The following is a 19,660-nucleotide window of genomic DNA, read 5'->3' as shown; positions in this document are numbered from 1 at the left end:
TGTGATATCTGTCCCGTGAAGCATTCTTGTTGTATGCTGAAATCACTGATTTGATTCATTTGTAAAAAAAAGTAAAAAAAAGTAAAAAAAAAAGCAAATACCACAAGTGTGGGTATTTGGACAAGGCAGTTGTGTAGAAACGACCGTCGAGTTGATGAACAGTGAAGTGAAGTGGTGACGTCACGCGCACGATGGGGAGTCAGCTTTCAGGCAAGTTAAAACACATCTTCGCTTTCATTTATTTCCTTGACTGTCTCACCTCAGGCATCCTCTATATATACACTTGAGATGATATTATGAACCAGAACTTCTGTATCAGATTATGCATCTTTTGTGGTAAGATATTTATTTATTTTATTCTCTCTTTTATTAGCCTAGTTATTTTGTACACACCATCGTTACCTCACTAGCTGCCTATTTCCACTCTTTTGTAAATCTTTTTGCTCCCTTTTTTATGATTTGAAAGCAGAGAATGGCAATAAGATTTTATCATCATCTCACCATGTAAAATTGCCTTTACATTCTCTTTATAGTCTAAATTTGTTCAAATTTAAAGCTGTGAAATGAATTGAAATAATCATGTTGTACATGAATAGATAATGAGTTATTTAAAAAAAAAACAATATATCATTGTAGGAATTAGGTTTAAAGTTCTTTCAGTTTTAATTTTACTGTAGATTTACATTCTTGTTGATCATAAAAAAAATAGGCTAGACATCTAATTTTTGGACCTCATAAGTTCAAAACTATGACCATCTTTCTAAAGTAGGAGCATATGACCAGATATTAAATGGATGAGGATGAAAAACTGTCCTTTTAATGCAAGAATAAATTGCAACAAGTATGCACTTCCTTCTCTAAAAGCCCCTCTCAGTCTAATTCTGCGTCATATGAGCTTTCTGCCTTCACACATCACACCCAAACACGCATCTATGAGAAAACCACTGCAGAAAATAACTTATAGATGTAGGCTACGACACATTTTCACATAGCTATTCGTATTGAAAATTACACTTATGAGGAAACCAAACAAACTGGTTTTCACAGTGTAGCATGAGCTCAAGTTCCTTTTCTTTCCCTTTTCTTTTCTTTTCTTTTCTTTTCTTTTCTTTTCTTTTTTTAATGGTTACAAGACATTTTATGTTATTTGTTATGTTAATGTTGTCAATTGTCTCTATTGGTGCGACTCAGTGAAATAACCAGCAGCTGCTGATGTTACTAGCATGTATTTTAGCATGGCTGCAATGCTGTTTCAGCCAATCAGCAAGCAGGAATGGAAATTTCAATTTTATACATTTTAATTGATTTAGCAACTAGAAACTGTAATTTGACAGTCTTTTTTTATCACTTCTGAACACTTTAGCATCTCAGTCGGTGATGGCTTTTAACATTGACCCCGTTTTCTGGAAAACCTTCACTGCACCTTCACCTTCACCTTCACAGAGCCAAAATGTTGCCTTTGGCTATAAGGTGATACAGAAAGCATCAAGGTGAGAGCAACATAACCACTGATAATGAAAAAACAAAACCGCACTGCTAAAACAGGAAGAAAGAAACTGTCTTACAAACACCAGTCAACCAGAGTTTTGTAGCCCTTAGAGGGTGTCAATATGAATTAGATTCTTCTACACTGATATGGAAAAACCCAGATCATAGCTTTTGTGCTCCATTGCACATAGCAAACAATTATACTGGTTATCAAAATATTTATTGACAGTTTGTGTGTGTCTTCTGAATCTTCATTGTTGAATTATTTATTTGAACTTACATTATTACAGATTATAAGAGAGAGAGAGACCATGTTTTGATAGGCTGTAGACAGAAAAAGAACAAAGAAATAAAGCTTCACACTGACAAATTATAGACACTGTAGCGTTTATACGCCCACGTATAAATATAATTAATTATTATTCATAACGGATTATGATCAATAATTAATATTTTAATTATTTTCAGAATTTACTGTAGCAGAATCAATAGTATGATCATTTTATCAGTTCATCCAATGAACAGAAAGCATAAACAATTATTAACTCTAGGAAATATAATATCTTCCTGGCCAAGAAAGAATAATCCCCAGCTAACAATAAATTAAGAAATAATCACGGGTAAAAGCATCGGTAACTTAGATCGAAGTTCAAGACAATAAATTCGTAAGCACATACACAAGTAATCTCTTTTCAAATACAAACAATACTTTATTGATTATATAGGCTACTAACACATAAAACTAATATCTAACACAAACACACGCACACGCATACACACACACACATTCATACGCGTTGCAGGAAGGGATAGAGTGAGGAAAGAGTGGGTTTAAGAGTGAGAGGGTGAAATCTCAAGATTCCATATGCACTTAGACATGACCTGAACGAACCATCAAACATTAATTTAACCCTTCTATCGTTTTAAGCAGGTTATTAAATTTATATCAATACACCAGTTCAGCTTTTAGTCTGGAGGTATTTGCTTGTCTTTGCGTTCCTTTTTGGGAATTCCCTTCGTTGCATAAAAGGGGGGTTTCCCCGGGTTCGTTGGCTGGTCTCTTTGTGCCTGGGTCTGCGGCGGCCAGTCATGTGGTGTGCTGGAGCTGCTGGCGGATGGATGAAAGTCTTTGTCTGAAGCTGGTTTTGCCGTCGAATCGGGACCGAAACTTTGCAGCAAAACTTAACTTAAAACCGAGACTTTCAATCGGAAAAGGAAAATAACACAAAGAAAGAAATAAAATGAGATACGGAGAGTAGTTAGATGACTGAAAATGAATCTAACCCATCTGATCTTAATTTGGGTTGGTCTGCTCCTCAGTTACATGGTTACTAGTCTGGTTTAGATCTTCATCTTTTTCTGCCCATCTCTCTTGAGAGTGATAGCAGAGCATTTCTTGAGGGTGAACCCAGAGAGCGAGAGCACAGAGATAGAGCAGCACAGAGAGAGAGAGAACTTTGTTTCGGGTCTAAGATTTTAAACTCAAAGTTTGTCCCCCCTCCTGAAGAGATCGGACCAATTAGACACTGGCTTTGTTTGTCTCATCGTAAATCATGCATTATCTGGGATCTCCTTACTTTCCAAGCTCTAGCAGAGAGTACAGAGGCCACAGTTTAGACATCATTACTATTATAAGAATACAAAACATTTTACACAGATTTCAATCAAGCCATCTTTTGAATCACGAGCATACGATCATACTGATATGAAACACAACACACTTTCATTCAAACATCTAACAGTTATAACCATTAAATGACTTACATGGGATTTAAACTTATTAAAAATGCACATATGTGGTAGAAACAACACAGGGTTATGTAGTTGCATGATGTTCATCGAAACTTGTTCTGAGATGATTTTATTTATTTTGATATGTAAAGTGTGTTGGTGTGTAAAGTTTATGGGGTTTAAGAAATTCCAATCTGAGGTCATGTATAGTTCCTGCTGACGTCTGTTTTGTTCATCTCCTTGGTCCTTAAGAAAGACGGGGTCTGTTAGTCGCAGGGGTCATGTGACCTCTTGTTAGGGCCCTGAGCAGTACCATCTTCTGAACCGATCCGTCTTGCAAAACTATCAAACGTTGACAACGTTCTTCCTTAAAGTTAACCAATAAAAGTCTTTGGTTAGCAGACTTTCTGGAGACTGTGAATGATTCATGGCTCTGGGTTGGGTAATTTGAATCTGGAATGTGAGGACTCTTGTGTGAGACCTTGGTCTCTGTCTTTCTCTTAACCAACCAGTATTTTGGCAACAAAGCTAGCATTGACCAGTTATTTTGTTAGTGCTGGGGGTCAGTTTTAAATAGTCAGACCGGTGATGCCTGGACCCCATGACAAGATTGAGGATACGAAGTCCTGACCAAATCTTCCTCTTTGTTCGGCAGGAAGTGGAAAGTTTGAATTAATTTTCTGGAAGAAGATTAGTTGGTGGTTGGTTCCTTCGCTACAACACGGTCAGGGGCGATTCTAGGATTTTCATTGTAGGGGGGCTCAGCCCCCAATGAGGGTATGATGTAAAAAAAAAAGTTAGTTTATGGTCTAATGCTCATTATTAAGTAGTTTCATTCATTCATCCAGTAAATTTTGATTTCTCTGATCTACATATGTGCATTTTAAGATGTTTTGAAGGCCAAAAAAATTGGATGACAATAGCTTTAAAACCATGTGCGGGCAGCTGTTTTTTTCTCTCCTCATCAGCATCACACTCTTTTTCTCTTTGTTTTTATCTTGCTCTGTCTTTTTCCCTCCTAAAGCTGAGCTTTGACTGATATAGGCTTTTTATTTTTGTCTGTCAGTGAAGAAAGTAAACATAGGGTCAACTGATAGGTTGATTTATGAATCATTTTCTCAGACAAAGCTACCAGGAAAGCTAGGTAACTAAGTCCATCTACAATGAAATATAAATTATTTTATTTTTTAAGCTTTTTAGCCTTTGTAATCAACAATACGGTTGGTTATTCATCAAGTCACCCCGTGAAAATCTATTTAATTTCAAATCATTTAACTAACCAGCTAAACGTGTATTAATGTAAAAACAGTTCTGTCTATTGGCAATATGATTAATCTGTTCTATATTTATTTCTATTTATTAAAAATAACAACATGAATTATCAATTTGCCACTTCTATAAATCAAGTACTTAAAAGAAAATCACAAATCCCTTTACTCTACTCTTACTCTAATATATGTATGTACACTCCTCCTGATTCATTATTACTTAATACAAAACTATATTTATTAATACAAAACAAAATAACTCCAAAAAACTCCAAAATAATAATGATGTTTCTCTCTCTGGGCCATCTAGTGCTTTCAGACAATGATGTGTGTCTTTAATCATTTCTGTGCATGGCAGCATAATGTAATGCCGAAATACAAAATAATATGTTTTAAAGTTTAAAAAGTAAATTAAAATAAATCATGATTGTAGTATCAGGTTAACTAATGGGGTAGGAACCATGTGTAGGTTGTTGTTGTAGAGGGGGAACAATAATAAAGCCGTGGGTTCAACGGATGTGCAGCTGTGGTCCTTGTGTTAAGCCTCCTATAAAGGTTACGGTGTACCTATAAAACACATAACATGGTGTCAGAAGCAAAACCTTTATCTTAACGGACATCTAACAAATTAGAGATAACACAGGACGCAGGCTAGTTGTTTATTTGCTTTCTCTCTGCCGATTACCGAAAGTTTGGGGCTAACGCTAACGCTAGCGAGCTCACAGACGGCAAAATGAATCAGTTTCAAGTTTCCCCACCAGAAAAGTTCACATTTAAAGCCGAAGACTGGACTAAATGGATTAAACGCTTCGACAGATTCCGCATCGCATCTGGATTGGAGACACAAGCGGACGAAAATCAAGTGAATGCACTGATTTACACAATGGGGGAGGAGGCGGAGGATATACTAGTTTCCCTGCACCTCAGCCCAGAGGAAGCGAGTGAGTACGACACAGTTAAGAGAAAGCTGGATGCTCACTTTGTAACACGCAGAAATGTGATCTTCGAGAGGGCAAAGTTTAACTAGAGGCAGCAAGAAATGGGCGAGTCGGCTGACAGCTTTCACACTGCGCTGCACTGTCTAGCGGAGCACTGCGGATACGGGGCTCTGCATGACGAAATGGTGAGAGATAGACTTGTTGTGGATCTGAGAGATAAACGCTTGTCAGAACAGCTACAACTCGATCCCGAACTGACTTTAGAGAAAGCAATTAACAGAGCTAGACAAAGCGAGCAGGTGAAGAAGCAACAAGAAATGCTAAAAATGAACTTCAAAGCAGATATGTCTAACGCTCAGCTTGACAGCGTGCACGCGCGACAGCGCAACGGCGCACGCGCAAAACAACCCAAGCCACAATACAAGCAAACAGAAAAAAAAACAGAAGGAAAGACAGGCACAATGCAGCAGATGCGGTGATTCAAGATGGCATAGCCAACAACAATGTCCAGCTAAAGAGGTAATATGCAATAACTGCAGAAAAAAAGGACATTACGCCAGAGTGTGCAAAACCAAAAGAATGTGTGAAATGCATGTAGCTACAGTGGTTGAGGACACTGGTGAGGAAGTTGCATTTCTGGGTTCACTGTCAGCGGACGCAAATGACAGCCGATGGATGACAGACATACATGTGGAGAATCTCAATGCACGCTTTAAAATTGACACTGGCGCAGACGTCACCGCTATATCGGAAATGCTGTATAACCAGGGCCAGTTCAGCAGGCTGGAGAAGTCAACGAGGGTTCTGCTGGGGCCAGGAGGGACTCGTCTGAATGTGAAGGGCAAGTTCACCGCCACTCTTAGAAAAAACAGTAAAAGTACTAAAGAGGAAATTTACGTTGATGAGGGGCTGTGCACACCACTGCTAGGCGGGCTTGCTGCAGTGGCACTGCAGTTGGTTGCCAGAATAAATAACATCAGCCTGGACTCCAAAGAGACAGTAAAAAGGGAGTTCCCTAAGCTTTTCTGTGGACTCGGTAAAATGGAGGGCGAGTACAACATAGTACTGAAACCAGGCGCTCAGCCTTTCTCCCTCTCAACTCCCAGGCACATCTCCCTCCCACTCCTGCCAAAAGTTAGAGAGGAGCTGGACCGTATGGAGCAGCAGGGAGTTATCTCAAAGGTGGAGGGGCCCACTGAATGGTGTGCGCCTATGGTGGTGGTGCCAAAATGCACAGGGAAGGTGAGAATATGCACCAATCTTACAGAGCTGAACAAATCAGTTATGAGAGAGAAGCACCCCCTCCCCTCAGTTGAACACACTTTAGGACAGCTCGCTGGGGCCAAAGTGTTTTCAAAGCTAGACGCCAACGCAGGCTTTTGGCAGATTCCACTGTCCAAGGAGTCATCTCTGCTAACCACTTTCATAACTCCGTTCGGGCGGTATTGTTATAATCGCCTGTGTTTTGGGATCTCATCAGCACCAGAACATTTCCAAAAGCGCATGTCACGCATCTTGGAGGGGCTGGTGGGTGTCCTGTGTCAGATGGATGACGTGCTCATCTGGGGAGCCACACAGACGGAGCATGATGAGAGACTGTGGAAAGTACTGTCACGACTGCAGGAGGCGGGAGTGACGCTCAACGATAAGTGTGAGTTTTCTAAGAGCAGGATGAAGTTCCTGGGGCAGGTCATTGAGGCATCAGGCGTCAGTGCTGACCCTGATAAAGTGAGCGCTGTAAAAGCTATGTCAGCACCCAGTAACGTCAGCGAAGTGAGACGCTTCCTGGGGATGACAAACCACCTGGGGAAGTTCCTGCCTCACTTGGCTGAGAAAACACGACCACTCAGAGACCTGCTGAAAAAGTCCAGTATGTGGGCCTGGGGGCCGCAACAACAGCAGGCCTTCGATAACATAAGAGAAGATTTGACGACACCCCCAGAGCTTGCATTGTATGACCCGAACGCTGAAACGCTTGTCTCCGCTGACTCTTCCTCATATGGGATGGGCGCCGTTCTACTCCAGCGGCAAACAGACACAGAGTGGAAACCTGTGGCGTATGCCTCGAGAGCCCTCAGCAGCACTGAGCAGCGATACGCCCAGATCGAGAAGGAGGCGCTAGCATCAACATGGGCCTGCGAGAGGTTCGCAGAGTTCCTCATTGGAAAGAGTTTTCACATTGAAACCGACCACAAGCCCCTGATTCCTCTACTAGGCTCAAAGAGCTTAGATGAACTTCCTCCACGCATACAGCGTCTACGCATGCGACTAATGCGGTTTGCCTACACCATATCACATGTGGCGGGCAAGGACATTGCTACTGCGGATGTGCTGTCCCGAGCTCCCGTCAGTCACACTGCAGAAGGATTGCAGGAGGAGGAAATCAACCTCTATGTTGACTCTGTTGTAGCGAATCTCCCGGCTACAGAAAAGAGGTTAAGAGAAATTCAGAGACACCAGGACGACGACCCCATACTCAAGCACTTGAAGAAATTCTGTGTCGAAGGATGGCCAGATAAATTCTCAATTAACGGAGTGTTCCAGCCATATCTGCAATATTCAGGTGAGCTCACAATTCAAGAGGGTCTACTGTTGTATGGCAGCAGAATAGTCATCCCAGCGTCACTCAGGGCAGACATCCTGTCCAAGCTGCACGAGGGCCATCTAGGAATAACAAAATGCAGAGAGCGAGCTAAGCATTCAGTGTGGTGGCCAGGGCTCACCAGAGAGCTGACAAACATAATAGAGAAATGTGATGTGTGCAGCCGTGAAAGAGTCAATTTCAAAGAAAAGATGATGTCTACTGAGTTTCCGCCAAGACCATGGTCCACTGTAGGAGCGGATTTATTCCAGATAGACAACAAACAATACCTGGTCATCGTGGACTATTTCTCCAGATATTTTGAAGTAGCCAAACTGACATCTATAACATCTGGAGCTGTGATTGATCACGTCAAGTCTATCTTTGCTCGTCATGGTATACCTGAAGTGGTCCGCTCAGACAACGGCCCACAATTTGCATCTGAGATCTTCAGACAGTTTGCACAGGATTGGGGGTTTAATCATGTGACATCCAGTCCCCATTTCCCACAGAGCAACGGGGAGGCGGAGCGCGCTGTGAGGACGATCAAAAGTCTTCTCAAGAAATCCAGCGACCCTTACCTCGCCGTGATGGCCTATCGAGCTGCTCCCCTGGCGAATGGATACAGTCCCACTGAACTTCTGATGGGGAGGAAAATAAGAACGCCAGTTCCTGTCATTCCATCCAAGCTCAACCCAGGGTGCGCAGACATGGATAACCGAAAAGGACAGAACAAAGGTACAGACAAAAACTGCGACAGAATTATGACCAAAGACACAGAGCACGCGACATGCCGTTCCTTCAACCCGGTGATCATGTGTGGGTCAAAGATACAGTGGAAAGGGGCACGGTGGTGTCTACTGCCGGCACGCCGAGGTCATACATCATTGAGACGCCCGGGGGCACTCTGCGAAGGAACAGATACCATCTTTCACCAACCCCTGTGGCTCCTGGAGAACCTGCTAACTTAATTGAACCAGCACCCAAGAGCACAGTTCTTGATGACACACACACTCCTGTCACACCCGGAGCACAGTGTGTAGCCAGTCAGCAGTCTCCTGTGTGTGAAAGACGTTTCCCAGCCCGAATAAGGAATCCTCCATCTTACTTGAAAGACTTTGTTCGTTCTTAGGAATGGCACCTGAGTTATGGAGGAGGGCAGGGAGTAGTTGATTGTCGCCAATTTCTGTTGTTGATAAAGTGTTTACAGAAGCACATGTTCATAGTACTTCACAGCTGAACAGTATGGAAAAAGTTGAGAACCATAAATGTGTGTTATTACTGTTACTGATCTTGATTATCATTTTAATGATGGTATGGGTTATATTTTCAGTATAAGTAATCGGAAGAGTCTTCTGTTATAGTTTAGAAATGCTCTCAATGTTATTTTTGCATCTGCACAAAGATTATCCTTTGCTTAGAAGGGGGGATGTAGTATCAGGTTAACTAATGGGGTAGGAACCATGTGTAGGTTTTTGTTGTAGGGGGGGGAACAATAATAAAGCCGTGGGTTCAACGGATGTGCAGCTGTGGTCCTTGTGTTAAGCCTCCTATAAAGGTTATGGTGTACCTATAAAACACATAACAATGATCGTTTTCTAAAGTATGTTTTCATGGGTGTTAATCGCTTCATTTTTGTAGGAATAAAAAACAACTATCACACTGTGATAAGGGCTGAAGGTGAACGCAGCGAAACGTATTGGTATTGGATGAGAAACCGAACCGTCCCGTGTTGCTCCCAATGCTCCAGTAACATTACATTATGTAAACTGCAATGCATTTATGACAAAGAACTGCACCGATGCAGATGTAATATCATAGCAATCTATCAATAAATGCACTCACGTCACACCTTGTACTCTCTGATGTTCGCTCTGCTCGGCGCCACTGCAGATTGAAAAATGCGCTAAATCCAAGCAGACTCAGATAAGGGGAGGAGCCGAAACTTGACGCAGCTTGCCGCCGTTTCAAATGAGTTTTTTTAAAGGGGACTGAAGCGATCAAAAATGTATTAATCAAATATTTTTTAGGGGGGCTGGGCAGAAGTTTAGGGGTTGAAGCCCCCCTAAAAAGGGCCTAGTGACGCCCCTGGACACGGTCTATGTACGAAATAGCAAGAAACCATATTACTCGCACTTTTTCTGCTGTATTTATGCTTTGTGCTGGCCAGGAGTGGCAACATGCTTTTCTGCACATGTGTGTGACGTATGTAGAGAAAACGTCTCAGGTTACGACTGTAACCCTAGTTCCCTGAGTAGGGAACGAGACAATGCGTCGATGACGCTTTGGGAACGCCCATGCGTGATTGCGTCTGAAGCACTTCTGTCAACTAATTATGACAGATGTCTGTTATAATTACTAAACAGTCCAGAGGAGACAACAAAACATGGAAAAGAACGACTAATTTTCATGTGAGTATAAGATAAATGCACTAGAATGGCAGCACATCAACCAACAGTGTTGGGGAGTAACTAGTTACATGTTACGTACTTTAATTACAAAATTAAAATAAATGTAATCAGTTACAATTTCGAATTAAATTAGTTACTTATGAAAATCTTAATGATTTCAAAGGGGGTTACATCTTGAATATTTTCTGTAAAAATCTAGGATGTGTTGAATAATATTTATTTGTTGCTTTGCCTGTTTTTGATGTGCATGATGCCTCCTGCTATTTAAAGGCCATTTAGTAAAGCGATGCTATTCTGATTGGCTCTCTTGTTTGAGTTTGCATTGCACCACGTCTGCCAATTACATCAATCCACATTGATGCTGAAAGCTTTAGGCTCCAATCTGTCTGAGAGTTGCCACCATGGCGAGTGATTGTGTTCCAGTGCTGGAAATTAAAAAATCATTTAATTCAGAAATCTGTATTTAAGCTCAGAACAATCTCAAAGTAAAAAGAGGTGCTAAAGTGTGATTTTATGGTGGCTGTGCTTTATGTGCTCATCTGCTTTTCTGTAGTATGCATTAGTATGGTGTTTACTGAGTTTGATAATATCATTTATTTCTTTTAATATCAGTCTAATGCATTAAGCCATGTTAGCGTTTCAGATCGTCCCCGAGGACGCAGGTTTCGTGACATCATCGCGTACAATAGAAGTCCCATTTCATTGGTTAGGAGCCAACCAATAAATGGCTCCTTTGAACACCCCCGCCCCCTTTTCTCTCTCTCCGCCACTGAGTTTCAAGTGCACAAGTTAGTTTTGCATCTAATATATCACGAAAAGAGTAGCAAAAGTCAAGGCGCGAAATTTGAAATTGCAGTGACAGATTTGAGAAGTTGCAAGTGATGCGCGGCCATATTGGAGATACTCGGATGTAAACAACAGCATGGATTGCACTGTTTTGTGTACTACTGAACACATTGTTACACTAATTTATGATGTCTAAACTACGGAAAAAACATGTGGAAGCTGCTAAATCATATAGAGAAGGACTTAGTAAGCAGGAAATAGCACGGCATTTTGACAAACTAAAGTTAATATATAGTAAAGATCCAAACGAGCTATAGCTTCTTAGTCGTGCACTGACAATCCGACAATTCTTCCTTCTATTTCTTATTCCGACATAGGCTACGTTCAGATTGTCAGTCCAAATCCGATTTTTGTTCATATCCGATTGAAATCTGAAATCTTTAGCTAACATGAACAGCAAAAAAATCACATGAAATCCGTTTCAAGCTACATCCATATGTGGTTTGAAATCCTTTTCAAATCACATATCAGGAAATCCGCTTCAGTCTGAACGCTCTGATCGGATTTTGCGTGGTTTATGTGACTTTCTCACGCCACGTAAAATGTAAACTTCAGATGTTGTTATAGGAAACATGCTGAAAGTCGCTGCCGAAACAAGGCTGTGTTGTTGCAAAGTGCCGGACGAGCAGAAAATTATTATTTTTGAAACATAATTTGAAACTGGCGGAGACAAGAACGCGGAAAAAAAGCTGTGAGTATACCAGCCTCCTACAGTTCTGCAGCAGTCCAGCGCGGCGGCTACACATTTCCATGTTGTAAAATTTAAATAAGACAACATCTCTATTGCAAATGCAAACTCCTCCATCAACTTAATGTCATTGCCATAGAAACAATTGCAGATATTCTGGAAAGCGAAAGAGCTGCATGGACACACAAATTGGATCTGAACAGTTGCGACACACAGTGTAGACATCAATCACTTGTTTGCTAAGGGTCAGGTTTATAGCACTTTTTAATGTGTGATTGTGTAAACTGTTGGAAATTTCTTTTCCTTCTTCAAAGGAGAGAGACCAGGAGACGTTGGGATCGCGTTCAAACAGAAGTCCTTCTTTATTGAGCGTGGCTGCGGTTCGTCCAACATTCTAAATCTAATACAGTATTCAGTGTAATTATACTTCTCAAAGAGGGGAGGGATTACATAGAGGCGGAGTCTCTGAACAAAGCATGTAAATTAAGTATGAACACACCCTACTCTGAGAGCACTACCAGTCCAATTGAATCAGCATAACTTATTCAAATGCTGATACTGGCCAGGAACTCCGGTTCCAAGAGCCAATCCCAGAGCCATTAAAGACAAAAGGTGAAAGTCTCCCCTACAGCTAATCCAATCAACCTAATGATTCATCGTCTAGGGCTGGGGCTCGAGCCATTAAAGACAAAAGGTGCGTCTGGGGCTACGGGCTTGAGCCATTAAAGACAAAAGGTGACTTACAATAGAGAAAAACAGGACTGGCAGAAACTGTTATTACTATTATCCTAACCTAACCTTAAAATGCTAACTTCAATGTACTCAACTTTTACTGTTGCAACCTAAATTAAACATTTCATAAATTTGTAATACAACAGTGTTCACGAGATACCAACCTTTCGTGAACTTGTGAATTTCGCCAGCCGTCTTTTCTGCACCAAATAGGCCAAGCTTCCACGCTTCCAGGGATGATCTTGTGTTCATGGAGACAGATGCGGTGTGCATGGAGGGGAGGGGCTGTGTGTGTGTGTGTACGTACTAATAATAATAATAATTCCTTACATTTATATAGCGCTTTTCTCTGCACTCAAAGCGCTTTACATAGAAGGGGGAATCTCCTCAACCACCACCAATGTGCAGCATCCACCTGGATGATGCGACGGCAGCCATATTGCGCCAGTACGCCCACCACACACCAGCTTACTGGTGGAGAGGAGACAGTGATGAAGCCAATCAGTATATCAGTACTGTATTGCAATCAGTACTGTATTGCATGTGAAAAGATGGATGCGACAGCCAGCTTGAGCAGACTCCCAAATGTGCTCTACTACAACAACTCTTCCTCTTCTCAACATGGACTGTGGGGGCGGGTTTATGTAAATTTTAGGGTTAGTGATGTCACTAACCCGGGAGGAATGTCGTGTAGTCCCTACCAGCCGTTTGTTGTAGTCCTTAAAAAACGAACTTCCCAACACTGTCTACCAATAATAATCTGGTCTGACCCCAATCTGAGTGAAGCAATGTCTTTATTTAAACAACAACAAAAAATCTTTACCTGGAGGATGAAGAAATAAATGCAGAAAAACAAGCTAGGAAAATATGTAGAGGCACTGGAGATTCAATGACTCAATGCAAGTGGGCTCAGTGATGCAGATAAGAGAAAGCCTGACACCTTGTGGAATTTCTTTGAAGGACAACTAAAGTTAGATGTGAACTTCAGAATCCACAGGCTCCATCTCATGCAATATAGACAAAAACCAAAAGATATCATCGACGACTTCATGACTAGAGCCAGAACTTTAGCACTGAAATGCCAATTCACTGACGATAAGCTCAATGACCGTTTAGTCAAACTTATCATTGCCAGTACTCCTTTCGATGCTTTAAGAATCAACTTATACAGCAAGCCTAAAGGTCACCCCATTGCTGATATAAGCAGAGGGGCAAAAATACGAAGCCTTCACAGCTGGTAATGAACAGATACAACAGCTTTAATGTCACACACTAAAATTGTCCACGCTGTAACAAAAGGACAACATGTCAAAACTGTGACACAAACCACAAGCCAAGGCAGTGCCCTGCATAAAATGGTATATGCTCTAAAAAGAGCAGACAACAGAGACAGCTATCCAGCCAGTGCAGAAGAAGGAAGTCATGAACATGCAACAGATGCCAAAGCCACACTAACCCGTGGAAAGACCACAAACACAAAGATGAGCTCAGCATTAACGTTCTAGACAGCACTAAAGACAATTTATACATGCCAAAAACAATTTCACTCCAACATCAGTGCAAAATGCATGCATAGCATCCATGTGAAACCACCCAGAGATGAGGCATATACAACTCTGAATATTAAACCACCTCTCTTGCAAGGACATGAATACACGTTTCACCTGAAAATAGATAAGGGGGCATCTGGAAACACACATCCACTGCCTACATTCAAACAGATGAATGGTGCATTACCACAAAGCATGGACATCTAAAACCAGTATCTAATGCAAAATTAATGTCATAGTATAGAATTATACTAGAATAGAATTGGCAGTTTCAATGGCACAGTAAAGCTCATCCTAAAGGAAGGTGCCAATCTATTCATCGACCCACCATGAAATGCAGTATCACATCAAGAACAAACTTCAAAATGAGTTGAACAAACTTGTCGATCAAGGAGTCCTGCAAAAAGTGGAGGAGCACCCAGATTGGTGGTTTTGTCTTGCCTTCATTAGGGCTGGGACGGTTACCGCATTACCGCAATACCGCGGTCACATGATGCCTACCGCGGGTCTGAGCTCGTCACCGTCATCACCGCAAAAAAAAAAAAAGCATTGGCCTGCACATGTGTGCACGTTGTGTCTAATTACATTGATTCTAATGACATGGATTGTGTCTAATGACATTGTGTCTTACATAAGTTTTGTTTAGAAAACCTTGAATCCATCAAAAGATGGAGCACATCCGACCTTTCGCGAGTTGGGGAGCGCAATGTTCCATGACACATAATAACATTCCATTCGTATTGACTATTAGGCCTATATGCGAGAGTACCTACAGACATCCCAAGTCTCCCAGAAGTTCCGGGAGTCTCCCGCATATTAATAGCGGCTCCATGATGCCCGCAAATTAGTTAAAATCTCCCGGAATCTAGAGCGAGCGAGCAAGAGTGCGCATGCGAGACAGAGACTGTGTTCCAAACCGTGTAGCGCGTGCACGGCAGAGAGGGAGAGGGAGAGGGAGCGAGAGAGAGGTTTGAAGCGGTTTACCGCTATACCGCGGTAATTTCTTGCTTTTCAACCGCGGTAAGAAAAAATCCATACCGTCCCAGCCCTAGCCTTCATCACAAAGAAAGTAGGATCACTTCGAATCTGCCTAGACCCACATCCTAAATGCAACTTAACCCAAAATTTGCAAATGCAAAAGTGTTCAGCAAGCTAGACACAGAAGCCGGAACCTTGTCGATAAATCTTGACAGGGAGTCACAAATTCTAACTACGTTCCGTACTCCTTTTGACAGATACTGCTAAAGACGCTTTACATTTTTTTCAGTTTGTCCCAAGACCATTTATGTGGAGCTGACAAGGGATCACGACAGGAATCTGATAAGCCTAATGGAAAGAGCTGTGGAAACAGGTCTGGTGTTTAACAGTGACAAGCGTATCATCAAGCAGCAGAGCATATCCTTCTTTGGCAACCTGTTCAAAGACAAAGGCATTAGGTCAGACCCAGCCAAAGTCCACGATATGCAAAAAATGCTAACACCACAAAGCAAAAGTGGCCTTCATTGATTCATGGGCATGCTAAACTACCGGTAACCCTACATACCAAAGTTTGCGGATAAAGCCCACAATCTGAGAGGATTACTGAAAAGTGACTCACAATGGATATGGGACACTGATTATTAGAAATGCTTCGATGACCTAAAGACAACAGTGTCAGTTGATGCTTGCTTAACGTAATACAATCCAGCGACCACCCTCACAGTGGAGGCAGATTCTCAGAACTGAGACTGCAAAAGACCCCAAGCTCAGTGCACTAATGGCGCTTTTCCACTGCATGGTATGGCTCGGTTCGGCTCGGTACGGTTCGACTCGGCGCGGAACGGTTCGGCTCGCTTCGCTTTTCCACTGCGTGATACGACTCGACTCGGTACGGCACGGTTCGGTTCGCTTTATCTCGGTTGCTTTTCCACTGCAGTTAGTACCGCTTCAAAGTGGGTGGGACTGATCGTTATAGTTGCCGTCTCTACTGCCATGATATCATCATATTAAATGCGAATTTTTCATTCCGTGTTTCCCCATCCACTCCTCGGCAACCAACGAGAGGAACGTCTGCACCTCGTCCACTGACCACGATTCAGCCATTTCTTTTTTTGAAGTTTACTCTTTTTTTTTTTTTTTTTTTTTAAGCAAATACTTTTAAAACAGGCGCTACAGCGCTGGCTGTTGTCTACTGGCTATTTAAATCTAGCGGGTTTAGTGTCTCGTGTCGTAAATACAATGACGCTGGAAGTGATGATTCTGTCTGACCAATCAGTGATCTGCAGTGTTTTCACGTCACATTTTAGTATCGGTACGGTACGCTTGGAACCTCAACAGAGGTGGTACCATTTAAAGCGAGCCGAAGCGAGCCGTACCGTACCGTACCATGCAGTGGAAATGCGGCAAAAGTGAGCCGTACTGAACCGAGCCGTACTGTACCATGCAGTGGAAAAGCGCCAAAGCGTGCCGTACCGAACCGAGCCGTACCGTACCATGCAGTGGAAAAGCGCCATAATAGAAATTATCCATCAGAGATGGCCAGACAGAATTCAAGACCTGCCAAAAGACCTACGCAGTTAATGACCTTTCCGAGAGGAGCTTACCATAGAAGCAGGAGTTGTATTTAAGGGCAGACAAGTGCTTATCCATGCTAATCCATGACCAACGCAATGACATTCTGACTCAAGTCCACGCAGCCCACCAAGGTATCGAAAAAACATGTAGGAATCATGCAGAAATTATATACTGGACAAAGATAAACACAGACATTGACCTGTAATGCTGCCTGAATCATAATCATACATTGATGTTTGTTGGCTAGAGGACAACTGAGCGACTGAGCCTGGTTTCTTTTTTTCTCCATTCTGTCACCTGATGGAGTTTGGTTCCTTGCCACTGTCGCCTTTGGCTTTTGGCTTGCTTAGTTGAGGACATTTAATATTCAAAAGTATTACTGATCTGCCTGCATCAACACCGTTATAGGAGAACTGAACTGAGCTGGACGATGACATCATTGTTTTCTCCAGAGCAGATAAATATATATATATATGAAGAGTTCAGATGCAAAAGCCTCTAAGTGCCATCTGAAATTTTCTTTTAGAATGATAATTTTCATCAAGCTCGTATATTTAAGTTCAGTAATTTCACTTAAATGACAATTAATAGGTAATTTTCATTGCCATGTAAGTGAAATTACTGAACTTAAATATACAAGCTTGATGAAAATTATCATTCTAAAAGAAAATTTCAGATGGCACTTAGAGGCTTTTGCATCTGAACTCTTCATATATATATATATATATATATATATATATATATATATACGTTACATCTATGGTTGAAGCAGAGGAGGAAGCAGGATCCACGTGCAGTAGTCTTTTATTAAATAACCTCAAAATTTAACATATACAAGCACAAACTCAGGACTAAGACTCGGGGTACAGAACAACCGCAATGGTGCAACAATAAACAAGAACTGACAAAGACTGACCTAAACACAGGGCTTAAATACACAGACAGACAAGCTAAACAAGATAACAAGGGGGCGTGGTTAATAGAAAACACCTGGGAAGACTAATCAACATAACGGGGAACTCCAAAACATGGGACAGGACAGAGGAACAGACATAAATCATTACAATATATATATACACAGCAGGGGAAATAAGTATTGAACACGTCATCATTTTTCTCAGTAAATATATTTCCAAAGGCGCTATTGACATGAAATTTTCACCAGATGTTGGTAACAACCCAAGTAAGCCATACATACAAAGAAACAAACTAAAATAAGTTCAGAAATTAAGTTATGTGTAATAATGTGAAATGACACAGGGGAAAAGTATTGAACACATGAAGAAAGGGAGGCGCAAAAAGGCATGGAAAGCCAAGACAACTGCTGAAAACTTACAGTAATTAAAAAGCAATCCAGCCCCCTGTCAGTGGAAATTAATAACCGCTGGTTCAGTCCCAAATGATGGCCTACAAAAAGGTCTCATTGCCAAGGTGTCACACAAGACACATCTCATGATGGGTAAAAGCAAAGAGCTGTCTCAAGACCTTCGCAACCTAATTGTTGCAAAACATAATGATGGCATTGGTTATAGGTGCCATTCTAAGCTTCTGAATGGTCCAGTGAGCACTTTTGGGGCCATAATACGGAAGTGGAAAGACAATAATTTCACCATAAATTTGCCTCGACCAGTGCTCCTCGCAAGATTTCTGATAGAGGAGTGAAAAGAATAATCAGAAGAGTTTAGTGACTATGACGCTATTTTCTTCTACAGTAGATCTGCTGTACAGCTGAAACAGAAACAGAAACTATGTTGCATTACTTTCCTGTTATTACTGTGAAGCTGCTTTGAAACAATCTGTATTGTAAAAAGTGCTGTATAAATAAAGGTGACTTGACTTGACTTGACAGACATTGAAAAAATGTGCAAATCTTGCAATATGTAGAACATCAAGATGCACAACCAAAAATAACCTCTCATTCCAAAAAACCATGGCAGTTCAGCATCTGATCTATTTGAGATTCATGGACATCAGAACCTACTTACAGTGGACAGGTATTCTAAGTACCCATTGGTTGATAAAATGCCCATTCCAGTATTCGTGCCCATACGAATTTAATTATAGGGCAAAGTTTTTTTTCCACCTAATGCTTTGCCAATAGTTCTAATTTCCCCTTTCCATAATATACAAATATTTTGCGACACTAACTAAAAATAATTTAAAAGCATGCTGATGTCCACACTTTTTCATCTTTAATTTTTTGCAGTACGATCAGAGGTTTTTGCATCATACTGAAACAGCACACCCAACCAGGAACACCACAGATGTCTCCTTTTTCAACATGTTCTCTTATTCTCCTGTCTTCTTCCATAGTCTACTTGTGAGTGATCCTTTAATACAACACAGTCTAACTCAAAGAGGACGAATATATCGTTGTGCTGTCACTGAAGGAAACTGCATTCCACTGCCCATTACCGGTACTTTGTTTGTAAATTATGCTTTCATGTATGTAAAAAAATATACTTGTTTTATTATCCATGATAGTATTTCTTTATAAAAAAAAAAAATCACTTTTTATTCAACAGTCACCAATGGGGCTGTCAACATGTCCCTTGGACTTTCAATGTCTCTAGATCCTCAGTCTTCAAGAGCAGTGGTAAGTGTCATATTTTAAAGGGGTCATGAACCTTTTTTTTTTTTTTTATGTTTCCTGAGGTGCACTTATAGTTATAATGTTGGTATGATTTTTACATCAAAAATTGTCATAATTTAGAAATAAAAGGCCATTCTCTACCCTGATTTTACCTCTGATTTGAACGCTCTGTTTTAAGGGGCGTGTCTGCCGTGAGACTTCAGTGTAAACGCCCACTGTTATGATTGGCTAACATCTTTGCATATGAAATAAGTATTACATATGGAACTCTCTCAAAATCT

At 41.2% G+C, this 19,660-nt stretch overlaps 1 protein-coding gene across 1 annotated transcript in view; it reads left to right on the top strand.

The window, feature by feature from the left end:
• Positions 1-204: 204 nt before the first annotated feature.
• Positions 205-19,660, top strand: part of LOC311096685 (integrin alpha-X-like) — a 33,316-nt gene continuing 13,860 nt past the window's right edge. The window contains exons 1-4 of the mRNA XM_084135990.1: positions 205-336; positions 1,364-1,490; positions 19,100-19,203; positions 19,312-19,382. Coding sequence (XP_083992116.1) covers positions 297-336; positions 1,364-1,490; positions 19,100-19,203; positions 19,312-19,382 — 342 coding nt within the window. The 5' untranslated portion in view covers positions 205-296. The remainder of the gene's footprint in view (positions 337-1,363; positions 1,491-19,099; positions 19,204-19,311; positions 19,383-19,660) is intronic.

Source organism: Abramis brama (genome assembly GCF_963993115.1).
Source record: "Abramis brama genome assembly, chromosome: 14".
NCBI lineage: Eukaryota > Metazoa > Chordata > Actinopteri > Cypriniformes > Leuciscidae > Abramis > Abramis brama.
The sequence above is the reverse complement of the archived record's forward strand: the minus strand, read 5'-3'. Positions and strand labels throughout refer to the sequence as shown.